The following is a 20,734-nucleotide window of genomic DNA, read 5'->3' on the forward strand; positions in this document are numbered from 1 at the left end:
ACACATCTGATCAATTCAGGCGTTACGATTTTCCTTTTGATGTAACAATTATTATTAAATCGTAAAAAGAGGAATTTTCGGAATTTTAAGATTTTCTTCTATATCACCCGTCATTGTCATTTTTCTTAATACCGTAGTTTAAACAAGCTTTTATATAAAACAGTACATTCATATAGTATACTAGCTTTCAAATGAGCCTAAGTAATATACTTTTGAATTTTTTCAAGTCCAATTAGGCGACAAATTGCCACCCCTACACCAGAAAAAAATATCTCAGCATGAACCAAATTGATTATATTTAGCGTATAGACGATGTTGAAAAGACATGTTCGTAACTGTTATAATTATCGACGTTTCCAGTATATTTACTCAGTTTAGCCGATTATTTCTCAATTTCAAGGTGACAATAGCAACTTCTTTTTAAAAAGGGTAATTTTATGGAACTTTATATTTTTTTTCTCATTTTTTCCATTTTACTGTAATGGGAAAGTTTTTCAAATGCCATTCTTTAAACAATATTTTACATGTCTAAATACATTTGTAGAGCATCTAATAGCGAGAGAACTGCATAATTAAACATATTTTAGACCATTGAGGCGAAATAATTGTACCCCTTATCTACCAAAATCTATCCCAAATAAATGATCGTTCGTTTATGGCACACAAACTATACATAATTCAAATGAACCCCTTGGGCATCTGTGATGAAGATATCTATAGTTTTTTTCTCCAAGACAGGCACTAAAATCTCCACTCTCTTGTTACAGTGATTATGAACTAATAAAAAAAATTCAGGATTTCAATATTTTAGACTTTTGTAAGGGATTTGTTTTCTGATATCCTTGTTTAAATATGATTGTATGTGCTAAGAATTATATTGATAGTCTCTTAGGTTATCACATATGATGAATGATTAACATACATTACGTCATCTGGGTAGAGAAATACTACGGCGACCCCATTAAAACTATGATTTGTAACGGAACAGGTATATTTTGTTTTTTCTGACCTGTTATGGGAATAGCTCTTCCAATGGTGAAGTTCTAAATGTTTTGAACTTCCTTCTAAAATTATGTTATAAGACAAAATAATATAAAAATCCCAAATAAAAATGTTATTCAATTATTTACCCTACCGGTGCACCTGGTGGATGTCCTAGTTTTAGTGGAGTCAGAGTTGCTCTTTTACTTTTGTTGCTTTGTACGTATCGTTTTGGTTATTTCATGTTCTTGGTGTTTTGTGTGTCTGTTTTTCTCTACTCTTTGTCCCTGGATTACATTCTTTTGATATCCGCTAGAATCTTGGTTCCCATGATTACTCTTTCAACTTTATGGTTATTGAAACAATTTGATGAAAATAAAACTAAAAGATCTCCATCTATGGCATGGTTTGGCAGTCTTTATATGTTAGGTAAGCATTTATACGATGTATAACTGTTTTGATTATTTGTCGAAGTTATTTCTTTAAAAGCTTACAGGCAATCAAAATAATAATGGCAAACAAAAAAGTGATAATATGTTATTCTGATATTTTTTCGTCTTTGGGATATTTCAGCAGAGACATAAAGTATCTATGTAAGCAATATTATTGATACGCAAGGATCTTCATAATGAATGATATAATGACATTGTGCATAGTTTATGTTTGCTATAAACGATAATTCATCTTATTCGGGCAGATTTAAGTGGAATAGAGATACGTACCATTATTTTACCTAAATGGCCGTTAAAAAGTTTAATTATACTTTACCTTGGCTCACAACAAAGCTCAGATTCTATGTAATTAATGTTTTGAATATACAAAAAGTTTGTTCGAACACTGTATTTGAAAAGAAAATTGCCCATTACATTACATGTGAAATGGAAGAAATTATTAAATTGCGAAAATTTCCCTTTTTACGATTTTCTCATAATTGTATTCTAAGCGCCTGAACTGATCAGATATATTAGAAACATCATTATCTAAATTACAAATGTCTTAGATATGAGCTTCTTTGTTGGTTGGCTGTGAATGAGATTTTTTTTTACTGAAACCTGTTTTCTAGGAAGGCGGTAATATTTTTAATTTTGTTTGAAAATTCCTTCGTGAAAATTAGGTTTTCGTGGTTTTATCGTATATTATCAATTTTGAGACAATTTGGTTGAGCAATAACTTGTGTAGTCGAAATTATGTGATTTTTTATGATAAAATCGAAAAATCCGCTTTCTTGCCATTTTAGATAAATTCTGACTATGAAAATCGCCAAAGTCATCAAAAGCACCAAAGAAATATTTTCAAATACTCTAGGGGTTTTGACAATAAAAATCATGTCAATTGAACTTTTTTTCGGTGGGTTACCGGTCAATTTTTGTCAATTTAATCTAAAACTCGGGGTTTTTTCCGCAGCTTTTTTGGTACGATTGAAAGCTGAGACATTTGGCTGCATGATGATACTTGTATATGTCAATTTACTCCCTTTTGTTTAAGTATAAATTAGAAGAGAAAAACCCGAAAAATAGTTGTTTGCTTCAACAAGGTACAAGAATGACCAAAAATAATAAAAAAAGGTTTCTGTTTATTTTTGGTGACAAAAAATTCATAAATTATAAGGTATAAGGGTACCTAAAAATTAAATTTTTGTTGAGTAGGAGGTTTTCTCAGCCCCAAATAAGTTAGTACAGATTAATAAAGATTTGAAGTGAAAAAAAAAATTCGTAAATATTTTTTTGCACGGGGAAATTTTTTTACACATGCGTAAGGGTTTAATCAATTCACAATTATGTGTCGTTTGACAGTTTTCTTAATAATAAATGGGCATTAACTCTCATCATATTTGAGCAATATCTTAAACATATTATGGTTTGAAAATCATAAGAACCAAGAAAATGATTCAGAAATACGTTTTCAAATTTTGAAAATCGAAACATTTAAAAAAGTAAAAAATAAAATGAACAAAATCTTAAAAATCGAAATAAAAAGTAAAATTCATATTGACTTTTTCTTTTCAAAAACATATGATAGAACAACAGCGACACTATTCAACAATCTTACAAAATATAAAATAAATCCAATCATATCAATTTTTATCATAACAAATAAATGTACATTCATTTCTACGATTTTGCTCGCAATACAGCCATCCTCCAGATCATTTACATTGGGTTAAAAATTTTCGGTGTTCTGTACGTTCCCTTTCACGATCGTTCATTGTTCTATATATATCTGTTTTGATTGTGCTCTGAGAGAAATAATTATTTATACACCAAATCTTCTTATGGCATTTAGTTATCAAGTATTTTTTCCAATTATTTGCCTTTTCTTCACTTACCTTGTAATACTACTAGTCTCGTATGTCTACTAAATGCGTCTTTTATTTCTTGTAGTTGTTTCGTTGGTTGGTAATGCAGAACAACAGGCATATTTTTGATGAGTATTTCTGTTGATTGTATAAAAATAAGATAAATAAGAACATGTATAACCAAGTAACATTGGAAGATAAAGAAGAAATACTGAAGGTTTCAAACGAGGGTAAATCTGAGAATAAAAACAAAGCAGGGAACGTTTTAACTAGAACTCCTAGGTGATTTACTTGCTCAAAAAGTTCCATTGATTATTTGATTGAAGAATTAAAGTACATTTTCTGAAGTATAATCATTTTATCAATTCGTGGTATAGAATTTTTGGGACAATTTCATATGCAGTAATGATGTTATGAAAGTTAAAGTTGTAAAATTCTTGTTTTTGATCCCTTATGGAGATGATGAGGACTCCAACCTGTTTTCTGTTGTTTATAACATGGTAAAAATATATAAAATTTAACATATTAATATTCAAGCCAAGTGTCCCTGGATGGCAACTACGCGGACAACGACGACAGCATACCATATTTCGGTATTTCGGCTGCAAATGTTTTACAGATGTATTAAAACTATCTGTATGATCCGTAAAGTCAATCTTTAGTAACGACAGTTATGTTTACCAACGGATAAAAATTCCATATATCTGTTCTGTGCACAATACCCAACAAAGCATATACAAAAAGTTTGGTAAGGATCTGTTGAAAAGTTTGGGGGAAGGGGAAATTAAAAAAAGACCCAACAAAACAAAACCAAACCAAACCAAACCCCATTCCTCTCCCCAAAACAAACAATTAAATAAACCCTGCTCTTTGACCCGTATACGTCTAGAATAGTTGGATCCAAAGAGATCATTAGTCGTCTTGAAGCATGAACTTTGCAAATGTTTTCAATTGTGATAATTGTGCATGTTACAATTAAAAAAAACATCATCAAGAAATGAATGTAATTAAACAATACAATAATGATTGAAAATGCATTAGTTAATATTGTATTTATTGAAGATATTGCATATATAGGTACTATTTGTTCACCTTACTGAACGATCCTTGGTTTGGTAATTAAATTAATCTAATCTTATCCCAGAACTCAAGGCACCATAGACACACGTACGCTTCGTATTTTGGCCTTTATCTCGAAAAGACAAGCAGGGAACTTTAACAACAAACCATTACGGCAGACGTGCTAAAAATTTCCATCTACCCACACTGATGCGTTTTGCGAACACATTGCTAGCTAAGAAGCTATTGGAACGATGATATGTTGTACAAGGACTGAACGTTATGACCTGTTTGTTTCCTAAATCAGCAGTTTACTTAAGTCATAGATTGTTTTCGTTTTTCTCGTTACCAACAATGAGATTATTTGGGCATCACATCAGGGCATCGTTCCACAAAGCACTCGTAATACTCACGCACACGTACATGTTTAAATCCTTAAAAAAACCAATGGGACTAAAGTAAGCTTTGTTAAACGATGCCCCCGGTGCATTGAAAGAAGCAGGAGCTGCCTACTTCACCGGAGCACCTTATTGCAGCCTGCTATTTTTGGTAGGGTTCATGCTGCTCATATTTCTGTGTATTTGTTTGTATTCCTTGTTGTTTGATTATGTTCTCGAACGTATTGTTGTCCATACATATATTATCCCTTTTATTTCCCCCATTTTCATTTGCACTGCGGTATTTTCCATTTACTTTTTTCTTGTACAGTGTATCGGATTTATCGTTTTGTTGCACGTTTATTTTATTTGTTCATCTAGTTTTATAACTTAAGATGATATATCAATATTTTATATTATATTCCTGGAATAGTTAATGGGTTATGATGAGGTAATACAATGCATTGTTATAATATACTATATTTTATAAATATACCTTCAGGGACCTTCAGTTCTTTTGTACATGAGGTAACTGTATTGTTTTGGAATCGTATTGTGCACCGATATAATCCAGAGTCTGAGATATTGACATCGTTGATGCGTAACGACGGGAATATTTCCACAGTTCCCTCATGTTTTGAAGAGGAATTATAATCAATGCCTGACCACTTATTGTCGTGTTTTAGGTGGTACCAACAAACCTGACCTAACTGAAGAGAGCTGTTAATTCTCAACTTCAACTCTAGGGAGTCTCCCCTTGAAACGATCATTGGTATTTCTATAGTTATCGATGGAACTTTCATAAAGAAACAGAAAACAACATATATTGTTAGTTAAATCAGGTCAACAAAATAGGCCTTCTTCATTGTGCTACTGATAATTATAATTCATCAATAGCACAATATAAAAAACCAAAAAATAATGTTTGTTAGAGGTTTGATTTATTAATTTTTGCTCTGTGTGTAGTTTTTTTTAATGATATTAAATTATTTATTTAACTCACTTAAGTATCTTTCAGTGTAAGAATCAGGCAATAGGTGACGCATCATTTTTTCACAATTTGGTCTTTTTTGCCTTAAATGTATTCAACACATATAAAAAAAAACAACCTAAAGGCTATTTGAATTTATCCTCAAGCATCCATGACGTACATATCTTTTAACCGTTTAAACAAGGAAAAAGTGCAGAAAAAATTTCCCGCCATTTTTCCATAGATAGTGCATTTCAAATAAATTTGACCAATCAATATCTTTAAAAGGCTAAATAACAAACACTTTGATGGTTATTTCTGGAGGTTATAAGGTATAATTACTTGGATATTGCAATAATGTCTCTGTTTATTTAAAATAGATTTTGCTAGATTCTTAGACAGAGAAGTACTTAAAAGTTTTTTTCTTCTAAGAAAATAACTACCAAGCTAGTTAAATAAATATTACATTTTTTTCCTGAACTCATTTTAGGAAGCTTAGTCTTGATTAATTTTACAATATTCACCTTTGTTTGAAACAATCATTTTCATCAAAACACTAACACCTGTAATACATATTTGTGAAGTTAGTTTTAAGGGATGAAAGTGCATTTGAAAAATAAAAATCGACGACAAAAATTTAACTATAGTAATTAAACATTCCAAGTATAAAATGAATAACATTTAGTTCCGGTTTAATTTGTTTAGAATATTTCCTTTACGCAGTGGAATTATTTGTGGTCTGATACATGTTGTTAACATTTAAATGTACTAAATTGATATGAACATCCAAATCGTTGTTTTTGCTCATCATATCGTAGAAAATATTTATTAGTGGAACAAAGTCGGAGTCATTAAAATAAATTTCTTTCAATAGTGTGGTATTTGTTAAATTCTTGCGAACATTTTTTGTGTGTGTGAAAACAATTTATAAGTTGAAAATCCACAAGACTTTCCGTTTCATATTGAATTATACAATTATAAATCTTACCACTGAATATACCTACAGTGTTTACTTCAGTCAAGCCAATATTTATTCACAGTTTCTTTATTGTAGCCGATTACAACTTTTCTTATTATTAATACATAGGCTTCGAATAAAGCTCAACCACTATTAAGTAAAGGTCAATTCCAAAAATATAATAATAACAATAAATCAGTACAAAAAAAAACCAATGAAAGCCTAATTTTTTGCTGAATACAAACCTACTATAATTACGGTCAAAGAAATAGAAACAACTACAACCAGTTTAACATCGTTGTCATGGTGGTTAGCTAAAAAATAAGCAACAACCTTTAAGGTTAGGCTTTATCGTGTAACTTTATCACAATACTACAAAATGTTTGACGGCGATTTTACTGACTACATAAGAATTATTCTAACCAAATAAAACAAAACATGGTATTTGACTCCCCCCTTTTCCCAGGAGATCCCTCCAAAACACTGAAGTGTGTTTCAGTTTATCATTTCTTTTCTATTGAGTAATATTTGTTACATTTTGTTTAGATTAATATAAAACTAATGCTGTTTTCTGTATTAAAAGCATCTAATACAGAACCAAGATGACTATCAAATATGTCTTTAATAATTGATGAAATGTTTCTAATGCACTATTTATAACTGAGATAAGGTTAAAATTATCATCACTTCTTAATTGAAAGCTTTGTAATCGAAACAGTCCAAAAAATCCACCTGATGACAAGTTTAATATGTTCAGATTTTTTCTTGTTCAGATAAAAAAAAAATACTCAAGAAGAAATTGCACGCGACGACTCGTACAGGAAGAGGATATTTGGCAGCAAACCAAATTGCATCAACTTATGCACTATCTATACACTGGCAAAAATGAGCCACGTTAACTTAACGTTAAATTCATTAAGCGTTCAGTTAACGCTAAATTAATAACTTAACATTTGAACAATTTAACCATTGAATTAAAGGAGACGTGACACCAATTTTTTTTATATATTACACCAAATATATATATATATGTATATATATATATATATATAGAGAGAGAGAGAGAGAGAGAGAGAAAGGTCTGAAAAATTCCCAACGATGTTAGAATTTTCAAATTTGCGATGCAAATTTTTGGTCGTTCCCTCCGCGGGACTCGAACTCGTACCGCTGTGGCATCTATGGCAACACCGCCTGCACAAAGTCCAGAGCCCTAGACCACTCGACCAGCTAGGCTATATAAAAATATAGCTTTCGCTGGCCGGGTCATTCCTCCTCGTAGGATTAATCTAGGCCAGCGAAAGCTATATTTTTATATAGCCTAGCTGGTCGAGTGGCCTAGGTCGCTGGACGTTGTGCAAGCGGTGTTGCCATAGATGTCACAGCGGTACGAGTTCGAGTCCCGCGGAGGGAACGACCAAAAATTTGCATCGCAAATTTGACAGTTCTAACATCGTTGGGAATTTTTCAGACCTTTCTATACGTTTACATATCTTCCCTGTATCAATTTGATCCGATGGAGCAGTGTAGCGAATAGAGTCGTCACATTCTGAGACGTTGTATATATATATATATATATATATATATATATATATAAACGTCTAAATGTGTTTAACATCACCAGCAGATGGTAAAATTTAAATTGAATATTTCGGATAACCGATATCCTTCCTCAGCATAAAACTCATAAACCTTTATAGGTGATGTTAAACATATTTAGACGTTTATTTTATTTATTGTTATGTTTCGCAGTTTCGCATCGTTTTTAACGATCCATCACCCCGTAAGAGTGATTGTTGACTATTATTTAGACGATTATATATATATATATATTGAAAGTTTTGGTTTGTCAACTAATAAATACTTACAGTTGTATCAATTTTAAACATTTCGAGAAGAAAATGATAAATAATGTCAGAAATGTATGATTGTTTGTTTGTTTGTTTGTTTGGGTTTAACGCCCGAGCAGCAATATTTCAGCTATATTAAGGCGATGAACATGAAGTGGACGATAAAATGAACATGAAATGATGATGAATGAAAAATGGGATGGAACACAAGGATAAATTTTGTTTGCCAGTAGAAATAGGTAGAGGTGGGAAGGGTCGGGCAATTTAGCCTCCTGTGGCGGAGCCCTATGGTTCCTACTCCGGAAGAATACCACAGTAGGGTTTTTTAACGTGCGAGAAACGTGGCATCTCTCCCACCACTATGGTTTGCGGTCAGGTTTTCCGTATTATAGCCTGACAGCCCCAGCATGTAACACGCCAGGGTACCCCATTCCACCACCTGGGGTACACAACCCAGTTGCTCTGTGGGCAGAGCGCCCTAGCCCCCGGCTAGGGTTCTGAGCACTATTTAGTCGCCTTTTACGACAAGCTTAGCGCAGCTGCAGGCCTATTCTTTTGACACCCGGACCTGCACGGGGCAGAAATGTATGAAGACTATATACTATCTACAATGAGACGACACCACTTCTGTTCGAAGATTACATACAGATATTTCATTATGTTCTGTCATGTAAAATTAAACTTTTTACATTAAGTCAATTAAATTCATATTCAAAGATTTAAAGTGTTCCAATCTCGATCTTCAATGAAAATTTTGATTTCACCCCTTTTTTAGTTGTACTCTTCTGTTCAAGTCCTAAAAATAGTGCAAAGTTGCTGTGTATTCATCACACGGGGATGTATGCCTAACGGAAATAGAAATCTGACAGAAAAAGAGAAGAACTTAAGTCTTCCTAAATCTAAACACGATTATTACATCCATACACAGAGCAGTCGACCACTCTGCATCATACATTTATATACAACCTTTTTTACGAAGATTTATTATTTTTTTCGGGCACGTGTATACATTTTCAATGTACTCAAATGAAAATTGAGAACCAATGACGTAGCACTTCCTTATATGGTAATTGAGCGTTACTTCCGTTTTCATTTATGCATATTTATGAGGTCGTCGCGAAAACACAAGCAAATCATTTTAACTTTATTTAGCGCTAACCTGATGAGAAAATGTTATAGTCGTATCTAAATTTAATGTAGTTTTTTATAGATATAAACGCTTTTAAAATGATATTTTTCGTGTCACGTCTCCTTTAATGTTAAATTCTGTATATAGATAGGTCACTGCAGATAACTTTATGAGAATTTGTGGAAATAAAGCTATTTTGAGACACTTAAACAAGCAAATCAAACTATTTTTTTCCTGTAAAAAGTATATATTTTTCAAAACGTTACATTATGGAGATCCATTAAAAGATAGATATTATTTTCTATTTTGTAATGAAAATCTGTAGCCATGGGAACATAATAAAAATATATATCCATTTTCATAACAAATTTTGACTGCCTTCCCAAAATAAATTGTCAAAAAACAAGTTTTCTAGAATATCAGGCACTATAAAAATGCCAGAAAAAGTAAGCGGGTAAAGTATTATTGTAAAAAAAAACAAATAAAGAGTGTACCTTCATCTGCTCATTTGTTCATGATCTTAATACTTAAATTTCGTTCAAAATTTTGCATTTATGACAAACAGCCAGTTGGTGCAGGGAAGAGAACCTAACGTTAATTCCTAACAATAATTTAGAGTGAAGAAAATGGAATTCCTTCTACAGATAAAACATCTGTAGCGTAATTTCCTGTACACTGAGATTCTTTTGGCATTTTGATTCAAAGTGCATTATATCAATTGTCAGTATATCACAGTCATTTTTGCTGTTCACATTGAACAATTAAGTTATGCACTATATCGATATTTATGTATTAAACCGTCAAATTTCTGCGATAAGGAGGCATACATGTAATTCAGTTGAACTATGAACACATGTACAAAATATGTAAAACAGATGAGAAAAGTAGGTTTATATTTAATTGAATGATACAATTAAAAATTATCAATAGACATTAAACAGAATTTAATTCAGGAAATTTGTTATTCTGAGTTCAACTTACATATGTACATGAACATCATATAGTATGGAGCGAGTTAGTATTGTGAAAAATATATTACTGCATGTAACTGTTTAAGAAAACATTAATGATGAGAAGGCTGTTTGATCTTTCTGAGTTCAATTTAATTTTAGCTTTACTCTAGAAATAGGCAGCTTGGATCAATTGTGTTCCTGTTCAGATGCTATAATTTTAACAATGAATGGGTCAGAGTATTGAATTATCTTATTTAATTTTAATCCAATTTTCGATTCAGTGTTGGAGAAGTTCTTGGTGTATCCACCATTTCAGCCTAACAAATACTGTTTTCAGCAGTGAATCCCCAAAGTGGCCCCCCTTTTTTGCTGGAAAATTTGGTTAATTTCATGCAAACTATGGACCAAAATGAACAAATCATAGCCTGGTGTCCTTTCAATATCTGGACCCACCCTGGAAATAACTGCGAACATGTAGCCATTTAGATTATTCATTTATTATTTTTTTTATTTTTACTAATTGCAAGGATTTTTATTTTAGACTACATTTAACTCCTTGCTAATTGCAACACCATTCATATAACAAAATATTTAAAAAAACAGTAGTCGCTATGATTTTGCAACTTCTCTAGGAACAAACACCAGACCACTCTTTTTCATAATGTGTCTCTCTTGATTTGCCCCTGATTTAGGCACAAAAATGGATACCTCATACCTATCTCCTATTTCTAAATGTCTATCGCCGTATTGGGCAGTCAGTTGAAAATTCTGATTTATTTCCAAAAACACAAGTGTACCTGACTCTGGACTATTTTAATGGTTCAACTGGGCATATTCTGATGCGGCAAGAAAAATAATGGTGTTTTTTCATATAAAAATTTAATTTCCTCAAAAAATATCTGAAGCAGGCAAATCTTATTATGATATTTATATCAGTTAACTATTTTTCTTGAATTATATTTATCTGTTTTGGAGAAAAAATCCTTGTCCTTTCATACTGAGGTCCATTTGTATTTGCCTGGGATACAAAAATGGCTTAAAATCTGCATTTTCTGCATATGAAAAGCTATATTTTTTTTTTCAAAACTATGATATTGGTATCATTTTTTCATTTTTTATCGTAATTAGGATGACCATATAGTTTAGAAGAGTTGGTTGCACCGGTTCATATTCTTCACTCTAAATAAGAGGCTCCTTTGTGTTTTAGACAAAAATGGAGGTTCAGATATTTATATTTACATATATGAAGCTCAAAAGTATGGATTTAATAATGATTTGGCACTCATAGCATAGTTGATGTATCTGCCATGTCAGAATAAACCATAATTTTGCTTTGTTTGAATAATGCAGCAGCTTTTTGTCAAAAGTAATCTTTTCTGGCAAACACTGAGATATTAGTCTTGCTTTTGATATAGGATACCTATATAAAATTTGAATAGAAAAACACGTTTGTAGCAGGGCGCAGTAATATTTTTGATTTTCAGTATGAAAATGAATACTATATTAGAAAATCAACACCTTTTATGAATATCTTGAAATCTTTATTACTATTAGGTACCAGCATTGCATTGCATATCCCTGAGGGATTGTACGTCAAAACATGGAGGGTATAAAAATATAGTGCGTTTTCTTTTTGCTTTTCTACAAACTAATGTTTTGTCAAAAGATATGAACAATGACTTATAAAATAGAGCAAAAATAGCACTATAAGATGACAATTTATTTTTGGTTTGATGAGTGCAAAACGTAAGTGAGAGTAAAGAAAATGGCTATTTATAGTTCAAGACTACTTTTCTGTCCGATCTTCGTGGAGTCGCTCTAACTTTTCACAAGACCTTATAAATGCTACATAAATGAAAATTTTATTGAATCAATTTACAAATATTTTAAAAAATCTTAAAAAATATCCACTTCATTATAGAAGTCTATGGGAATGTAATACTGAGACCATTTGTGTTGTCCGGAAACTTAAAAATAGGAGGTATTCCCACTTTGATCAGTCAATTCGGGCCTTCTAAAAACTGGTAATTGTCAGAGTTCAAAGTTAATTAATAATATAAAAATTTGTGTGTTTCTTTAAAGTAAATAAGGATTTAAAATACAAACTTCATAGAGATAAATGATAAATAAATTACTCACCCATTTGATGGTTTTTGAAATAAAAGACGAATTGTCCTATTTACATGACCTTGACCTCGCACGAGAGCGTACAGTAAGCACAAAAACAGACGGCTGATAAAGTTCTAATCAATAACACTGCAGCTACATAAAATGTTAAGGGATTTTACTGAAGTATCAACACGTGTACATGTTCCAGTATTAAATAAGTATACTTATTTGTTTCTTTTATTATTATTTTGTTATGTTTGTAAACATACTTATGTGTACATAACTTCTGTCTCCATTTTCGTGAAAGATTAGTTCTTGTAATATGATAATAGCTTGCTCACTGCATTTCTAGTTTATTTTTAATGCCTTCATCACATGTGACTTAAAAGTCGAGAGGGTAAAAGAATGTACCCCTGTCCGTCCATTTGTCTGTCTGAATAGGGGTACATGGTTTGTCTAGCTACACTATATCTTTGAATTTTGAAAAGAAGTTGTGAAATTGAAGATATTTATACATTGGATTGTTTCCGGGGCCAAAGATTTTGAATTTCATTTTAAAGAATAACCAAAATTAGAGATAATTGATGTTATTGATGTTATAAAATTTCAATATTCTGTAAGTATTATAATGGGTACATGGTTTGTTCAGCTACATTGTATCTCCTCCCACAGTGCTAAGGACTAAATGTACATGTAATAATGGAGCTTCATACTTTTGTTTTCATATGTGCAGTGTTTTATTCAACTTTTTTTACATTGACACAAAAGGAAGATTTTGTGAGTTCACAGCTCCTCCGAAACTGCTGGACAGATATTGTTCAATTTTTTTTTATTATTAGATACAATATGTACTTGATCATATTGCATCAGCAGTTTAATTTTGATAGTTATGGGGCTTTTTTTGCTGAGTTGAGTACATACATGTACATATATGTATGGCAATGCATACAATGTAGTAAACTTGTATATCGGTAGTTGTATAGAGTATTCAGCTGTGACCTTAGCTTGTTCGCATTGTTCATTTACATGTACATGTACTAGCATCTGCCCCAGTGCTTTCACATATGATTTTAAACCAGGAGTAATGGGACTCTGTTGTACTTTTACATTGTATATTTGCTATCAAGCACTTATTAAAGGCAACTTTTGAGAAACTGGTCAATGGATTGTGTCCAAATGTTGTTGGATAATTGTAGTCAACATAAGTAGCTGATCATAGTGTGCTGCTTTTTTTATGGAACAAATTTTATAGGAAATATGGGACTTTTACGCTTAGACTGTATTTTGTGGTGGCAGGGGACATATAGCTTAGCTGTCTTGTTACATTAATCAATCACATTCTGAGAATTGAAACAATAGGTGGCCTCATAAAATGATAAAAAGCTTAAACTGAGTTTTCTTAAATGAAGTCTTGAAGCATGGACTACGAAAAGAAACTGTAAGGCTATAGCTGCTATAATTTATGATTGGATTGTGACCCCTATTTGTCTCTACTTTCCCAATATGCAATGATGAACTGTTTTCTAAGATTTTATCTACTAGTATTCCAACAGCAATAAGGCCATTGAAGTACATTTTGCTCAAGAACATCAACAATTAGACATGTTCAATGTATATATATATTCGAACATATGCAGATTGTGAATTGACAGCGACATACATTGTTGCAACTACATGTAAACCTTTTTTTCTTATATCCCTCTTCCTTAAACGAAGTTAAGTGATGTACAGAAAAATGTACATACATATAAGTATCATCACATCTGTCTATTAATTACATTTCTAGCTAGCGCAACTCCTTCTTACGCTCAAGGAATTTTGTTAAAATTTTATTGGATGGTTTGGCATAATACTTAAATGTGCATGAAGGAATAAAATTTTAATGGAGGATTCAAGCGGGGTATAAATCAATTTCAAGGTTGTAGGTCTCGCATACCTTTCACTACATGTACTTTCTGGTCATGTGTCCCCTCCTCTTTGTTCATTTAGTACCAAAAACACATTGAACCCAGATCTATATATTGTAAGTGCATAATATGTATGTATGCTTATCAAAAGTAATCAAAATAATGCTGAAAATGTGTACTATACTAGTTTCTAGCCCTGTTAATAGTCAATATTTAAGCTTTCTTACCCACTGAAAAGACTTTTCTGTTAAAAAAATAACTTAATCCACATAAAAAAATCCAAATGAGGTCACAAAGTTTATTTTCTTTGCAACTTTGATAATTTCTGATGTAATTTGGAGGTTGGCAGGTGTTTTTTTTATACGAACATATTTGTAACACGCTTTGATAAACTAAATTATATGTCAAAAATTGTCCGAATACAAATGAAAATTTTCGTAACAGATTTCTTAGCTTTTATTACAAGGGGGACAGAAGCATGCATTTTCATGGTGACAGATGTCAAGACAATAAATTGACTATTAGTGAACGGATATCTTTGACATTGCATCACAATGTGCCATACTACCAAAGGAAGACTGGCCTTTTTTTTCCTGTGTATTAATCCTCGCACTAAATTTGAAATCAATTCATCCACTGGCAGCCGATACAAATGCGACGGAATTCGGACGGATGGACAAGGTTGTTCCAATATACCACACATTGGTTGAGTGGGGATATAGTAAATGTAAAATACAGCATTACAAATGTAGCAATGATTTAAATAGTGGTATTGGCAAATTTTCTTTTCTTAGTTAGTAGAAAACGATATCTTTCCTCTCGTCCGTATTTGTATTTTATGCGTTTTGTTATTTTATCACACATGAATCGGTCATATTGATATGTTCAAATATATCATCCTTTACTATATCCGTTTATAAACTTTCGCTATATATAAGGAAGGAACACTTTTACTGTTACATTAGTTTCTGTTTTTAATTCAAAGACAAGAAGTAGAAATATTTTAGATAGCTTAAGTACTTACATGATGTATTATCTGTTGCTTGAGAATCACTTTTACGATTGTCTTTAGCTGTATTCTTATGACTTTTTCCCCTTTGAATAAAATGTATATCACATTTGGTTAGTTGGATATGTTATTAATTTATCATATATGTTCTTGCTGTTTTGTATGTTTGCAAAGATTATAACACTTAAACAACACATCGAGTCGTTTATTGAAGTATCTAAACTACTACAAACACTTGTTATACTATTTGATTGTAATTCTTGCAAATATAATTATATAGTTGTATAACTTTAAAAATATGTTTTATTCTATATCTTGGTTAAATATGTTTTTCATGGCTCGCGACATACAACCAGCATACAAATATCCCTTTCTCATTAAATTGTTTGTATTATTTTTTATTAAGGCGTCCCTTGTAAAAGTTCTTTACTCAAGTAACCTGATTTGGCATTTCGATGAATGATTATGAAGTTAAATCGCTAAAGACCTTTGTTTAGTTATTTCATCGCATTCATAGAACTGTAGTACGTCTTTCTCTACGCATTTATAGTCTGAAAAAAAAAGAAACCAGTATCTAAATCGAGCCTCTGTGTGGCTTATTTCTGTTTAAAGACAACTGCAAATAAGACGTGATTGGTAATATAAGCCATCTGTAATAAATCCAAATCCCAAAGCTGTATACTGATTTCATTAAAAGAGCGGTTTAAGTAAGTAATAAGTACAAATTTATTTTAATGTTCGTATGCTTAAAACGTTACAAAAATTGGAAGGAAAAGTTTTTAGTGACCTATTTTGTCCGATTGATCCAATAGCGTTGTGACACGGTTTATATGCCGCAAAAGTCATTCAACGGAAATTCTAACTGTAAATGGACTTTCATTTAGTTAGGTTTCCACAATGTAAATATTTTACAAGTGCCTTCAAGACATGCTTAACTTGTTGAGAAATTTGTCATCAGATCAATATATTTGAGAGAATAATTTGCTATTTACATGTGTTGAAGCGACACAATGATGAATTCGAAAGTAAAACAAATCTTGTCACCTTTTCAATGTGATGATCTTTAAGACGTTGTTGTTATGGCTTTGTAAATAAATTACCTGGGGAAAGTATTTGCATTGATTCTGGACATTTATGAGTATAACAGGAACAGTCTTCCTTCAGTGGATAACATCGACATAAGTTTTTAGGCCTTATAACGTAGTTATAACCTTGTCTGTAATTACATCGACAGGCTCTATCAGTTTTCGTTGATCCTCTATCGACAACCACCTGGCCTTTTTCATTGCAAAGTGATTTTAAGATTGTACATTCAGAATTTCTAGTACTATATGACCAAGTTGGTTTTGGTGTGAAACTTGATTCTGAGCAGTCTAAAGCATCAACATTACCGCTAAACACATATTTCTTCCCTAAAGTTGCAATTAAAGAAGAAATTAGAATTATCTATAAATTGAAAGGTTTTAAAACGCTAGCGAATCTTTAAAGTTTTGTCATGTGTATTTTAAGAAAACATGCAAATTCTACTGTAATACTTACAGAAAAGGCTTGAAAATATGAAGCAACTTCAATTATATTTTGGAAACATCCGTTGACTTAAATTATACTACGATTGGTCTTTGCTTTAACATAAACGTTTCAAAATAACTTGAAGTCGATTTATAAACATTACATCTCTGTTAATATCTAAAAGTCTCGTGTATAGTTAAGCTTAAATTATGTTCACAAGACGACAAACATGAATCATGGATGTATCCATTAATGGAAACACTATCTTACATCTCGTAACAAATAACTTTTTGCGATATATCAACAGTTACTATTTTTATTATTGAATTATCTTGAACAGTATTTTAGTTCTTATATTTTCGTTCTCTATCCAGATTTTATTTTTGTTGTTTTTTTGTTTTTTTTGTTTGTTTTGTTTAAATAAATGGAACATTGAGAAAGTAGTCCTACTTCTTTGAAATAAATTTAAGATGATTAAGGTTCATCATTTCACGCTCGTTTTAGATATAATTTACTTAGCTGTTAACGTAATTAATTTTGTTGTAAACGAAATTTAGATTTTATACAGTTTTTTTGAAGAAACCGAGACTTTCTTAATTCCAAATGGTTTTATAAGAATCTAAGCACTTCTTGATTCCAAAATGTTTTGCTGAGTAAGCATATATACCAGACCATGATATTATATTATATTTGATCATACCTCTCATTTACAGCTCTACTTGTAGCCAAAAATCAAACTAAAGCATTTTAAAGCATTTTATAATTTTGTTGCCACTTTTATCATATCTAACTGAAACAAATGTGTTTAATAGTTGTTCTTTTTGTTTACACTTCCCCGTTTTGACAAATAAGTAAATCAACATAAATACTTAACTTAACGTATCAGATTTCAAATGCGATGACACCTACCTTATTAAGTTTCATTCCAATCCAATTCACACGATTTATATGTGATCTAAATTATGTAAATCAGACTAGAATGACACTTTTCATGTTTATATATGTAATGATATTTATTACCAAAATAACGTCTTGGCTTCAAACACTTTTCAACAAACGGATCATCAGAGTTGACGCTATTTGTATCCAACAGACAGTGATACCATTCTTTCTTTATACACAACTGAGATGCCCTACGATGCCAAAGATTTCCATGTGGACATGAATGTAAGTGAATTATTGCAAATGTACGTGAGTGCATAACCTGTAAATAAACGTACATAATATTATGATTTTTAATGTGATTTACCAGTTTATCCAACGCCTTATTTATTTCCCAAAACTGTTAGATGGCTTTACTTTCCGCTATTATTTACTGCCGATTATTCGGGAAACAACGAAATGCAGTCATAACCCTTAAGGATGAACCACCTGCTTTTATTTGTTTGATATGGCTTTCCAAAGCCTAAGTCGTTAAGCAAATATCACTGAGTCCCTTATCATTTTTACTTGGGACTCTTTGCCGGCTAGGCTATATAAAAATAAAGCTTTCGCTAGCCGGGTCATTCCTCCTCGTACGATTTATCTAGGGCTGTAACTTAGTACACGATGTATGCTAGTACTGGACACTCAGCAATATATTAATAACTAACATGTCAACTCGTGAACTGAATAGAACTGACTAAAAAATATGCATCATTATACAGCACAACAACCAAAATTTCTTAATATAGGGTTCAGTATAATGATATTATTAAATTCTTTGATAACGCTAACTGAATAAGGAGAGTGCAGATCCGTGCTTTGTCAACAATTATATCTCTCATGGCATGGTACATGTATAATAAATAGATCCGTTTAATTTAAAGATATAAAAATGAGGTAAACATACTCTTCTTTTCACCGTTACTCACAACTAACAGCTTATAATTATATTCCATACTGGAAGCTTATTACAAAGGTCATCCACAGACGTTTACCCAGGAAGAAGAGCGTGCCAGGTAGGCAAGAATGTTAAGACACTGACTCGTGTCTTGGTTGGACAATTCATATCCAACTAAAACGGATAATAAACCTGGCCCACCTGTATGTAATGTGTCTCCTGATTTTCTATACGGTTGTCCACATGATGTTGAATTCAGGTAAAACTAAAGAGGGAAACTACGACATAGTAAAAAGTCTGTTCTCGTTGTGGAGATTGCAACAACATATATATATGTAATTTTTTAAGGAGTTCATGACGTCGACCGTAAAACATTCGAAGGGTTGACTTTAGTCTTAAGGCAACATATCCGGCAACCTAAGAAAAACATCCAAATGATCCTTAAGTCAGGAAACTTTCACGTTATTTTAATAGTTTATATTCATTTTTTATTAGTGGTACACAATCCTTAGTTGACCGATTTTTCAATGAGATTAAGAAACTATAAACGAGAATGAAATAATTAGTTGAACATAGTCATAGTGTCGTCAACTAAAACAATTTAATACAACAATGATTATTACATCTATATACAAAAAATATAACTTATATCAATAATAGTTAAAAGTTAACAAAGTTTTAAATACCTGCTAGAAAAGATAAATGTTTCTTATATATTGAAGTTATACTTGCTATGGAGGACGTGTATCACACAAACATGTTTTAAATATTGTGTAAATAAGATTTATATCAACGTTTGCTTTCCTTTGACGATCATCCTTAATTTTTTTTTAACAAATGTGAAATCAGTTCATATTATACATTAACACATATTTCTTTAAATTAAAGTACCATAATGGTTTTCGGTAATTCTATCAAATGACTGTAAAAAAGGAACCCTTCTTAAAAGTGTAACACGTGACTACTTATATTGCCAGTCAAACCATTATGACGTCTGGGATGTCAGGTATTTAAACATATTATTGAAGTTTAATAAAGGTAGAAAAATTGAGAACAGATGGGATATTTTCTTTTAATTCATAAAAGCTAGTAGTAATTTGTGCCAGATTTCTTGATACGTTTATTTACTTTCGTGAGTGAAAATGACGGACTTTCAAAGTGGGTAAAATTGGAACAAGTAGATATCTTCTAATATTATTTCTCCCATTCTAAACCGGCAATTGAAAATGCACTTGACTTTTAAACCACCGAGGCTGAAGGAGAATTTTTATAAAAAAAAAAACATGTTAATTCTTACCTCTGTAATTTCTATCGAAATATTTTCCCTTACTCGTAAGTAAACAAAGACGAGACGTATTATTTGTACTTACCACAAAGAAAAGGCATATTAACGAGTATCGATATCGCTGCATCTTTTCAAAAAAATGATTGTAATCCTGTAATAATATAAAAAGGAAAGATATTGTGAAACTCAACAAATACACAATCGAATAACCTATATAAAAATAGAAAATACTTAGAGAGATCACTAAAAGGTCTGCAATAAGTATAAATACATCTTCAAGTAAGCTCTGAAATGCATCGACAAAAAAAAAAGAAATAAAATCCACGGTAACAGAACGATGACACTCCTTCAAAATAAAATGAAAAAGTCAAATTACGACACGAAGACACATTAATGATATTAGGACAAAATCATTCACAATTATGCAAGTATCAGGCTGCAAATACAGCAGACAACTTGGAAATAGTGGACAAACATCCGAAATCTACAAGATTAGATTAAGACAACAGAACACCAAAAACAT

General features: G+C 31.5%; 1 protein-coding gene across 1 annotated transcript in view; it reads right to left on the bottom strand.

Annotated features, from left to right (window-relative positions):
• The window catches only part of LOC148629662 (uncharacterized), a 36,025-nt gene that overhangs the window by 12,619 nt on the left and 2,672 nt on the right, over window positions 1-20,734 (bottom strand). The window contains exons 2-10 of the mRNA XM_088555082.1: window positions 20,297-20,362; window positions 18,125-18,308; window positions 16,696-17,007; window positions 16,083-16,146; window positions 15,611-15,681; window positions 6,887-6,955; window positions 6,208-6,246; window positions 5,210-5,509; window positions 3,308-3,415 (exon numbers count right to left, since the gene is read on the bottom strand). Coding sequence (XP_088411208.1) covers window positions 3,308-3,415; window positions 5,210-5,509; window positions 6,208-6,246; window positions 6,887-6,955; window positions 15,611-15,681; window positions 16,083-16,146; window positions 16,696-17,007; window positions 18,125-18,308; window positions 20,297-20,362 — 1,213 coding nt within the window. The remainder of the gene's footprint in view (window positions 1-3,307; window positions 3,416-5,209; window positions 5,510-6,207; window positions 6,247-6,886; window positions 6,956-15,610; window positions 15,682-16,082; window positions 16,147-16,695; window positions 17,008-18,124; window positions 18,309-20,296; window positions 20,363-20,734) is intronic.

This window comes from Perna viridis, chromosome 1 (assembly GCF_037379345.1).
Source record: "Perna viridis isolate PV_CMFRI_1.1 ecotype Kerala chromosome 1, ASM3737934v1, whole genome shotgun sequence".
NCBI classification, from domain to species: domain Eukaryota; kingdom Metazoa; phylum Mollusca; class Bivalvia; order Mytilida; family Mytilidae; genus Perna; species Perna viridis.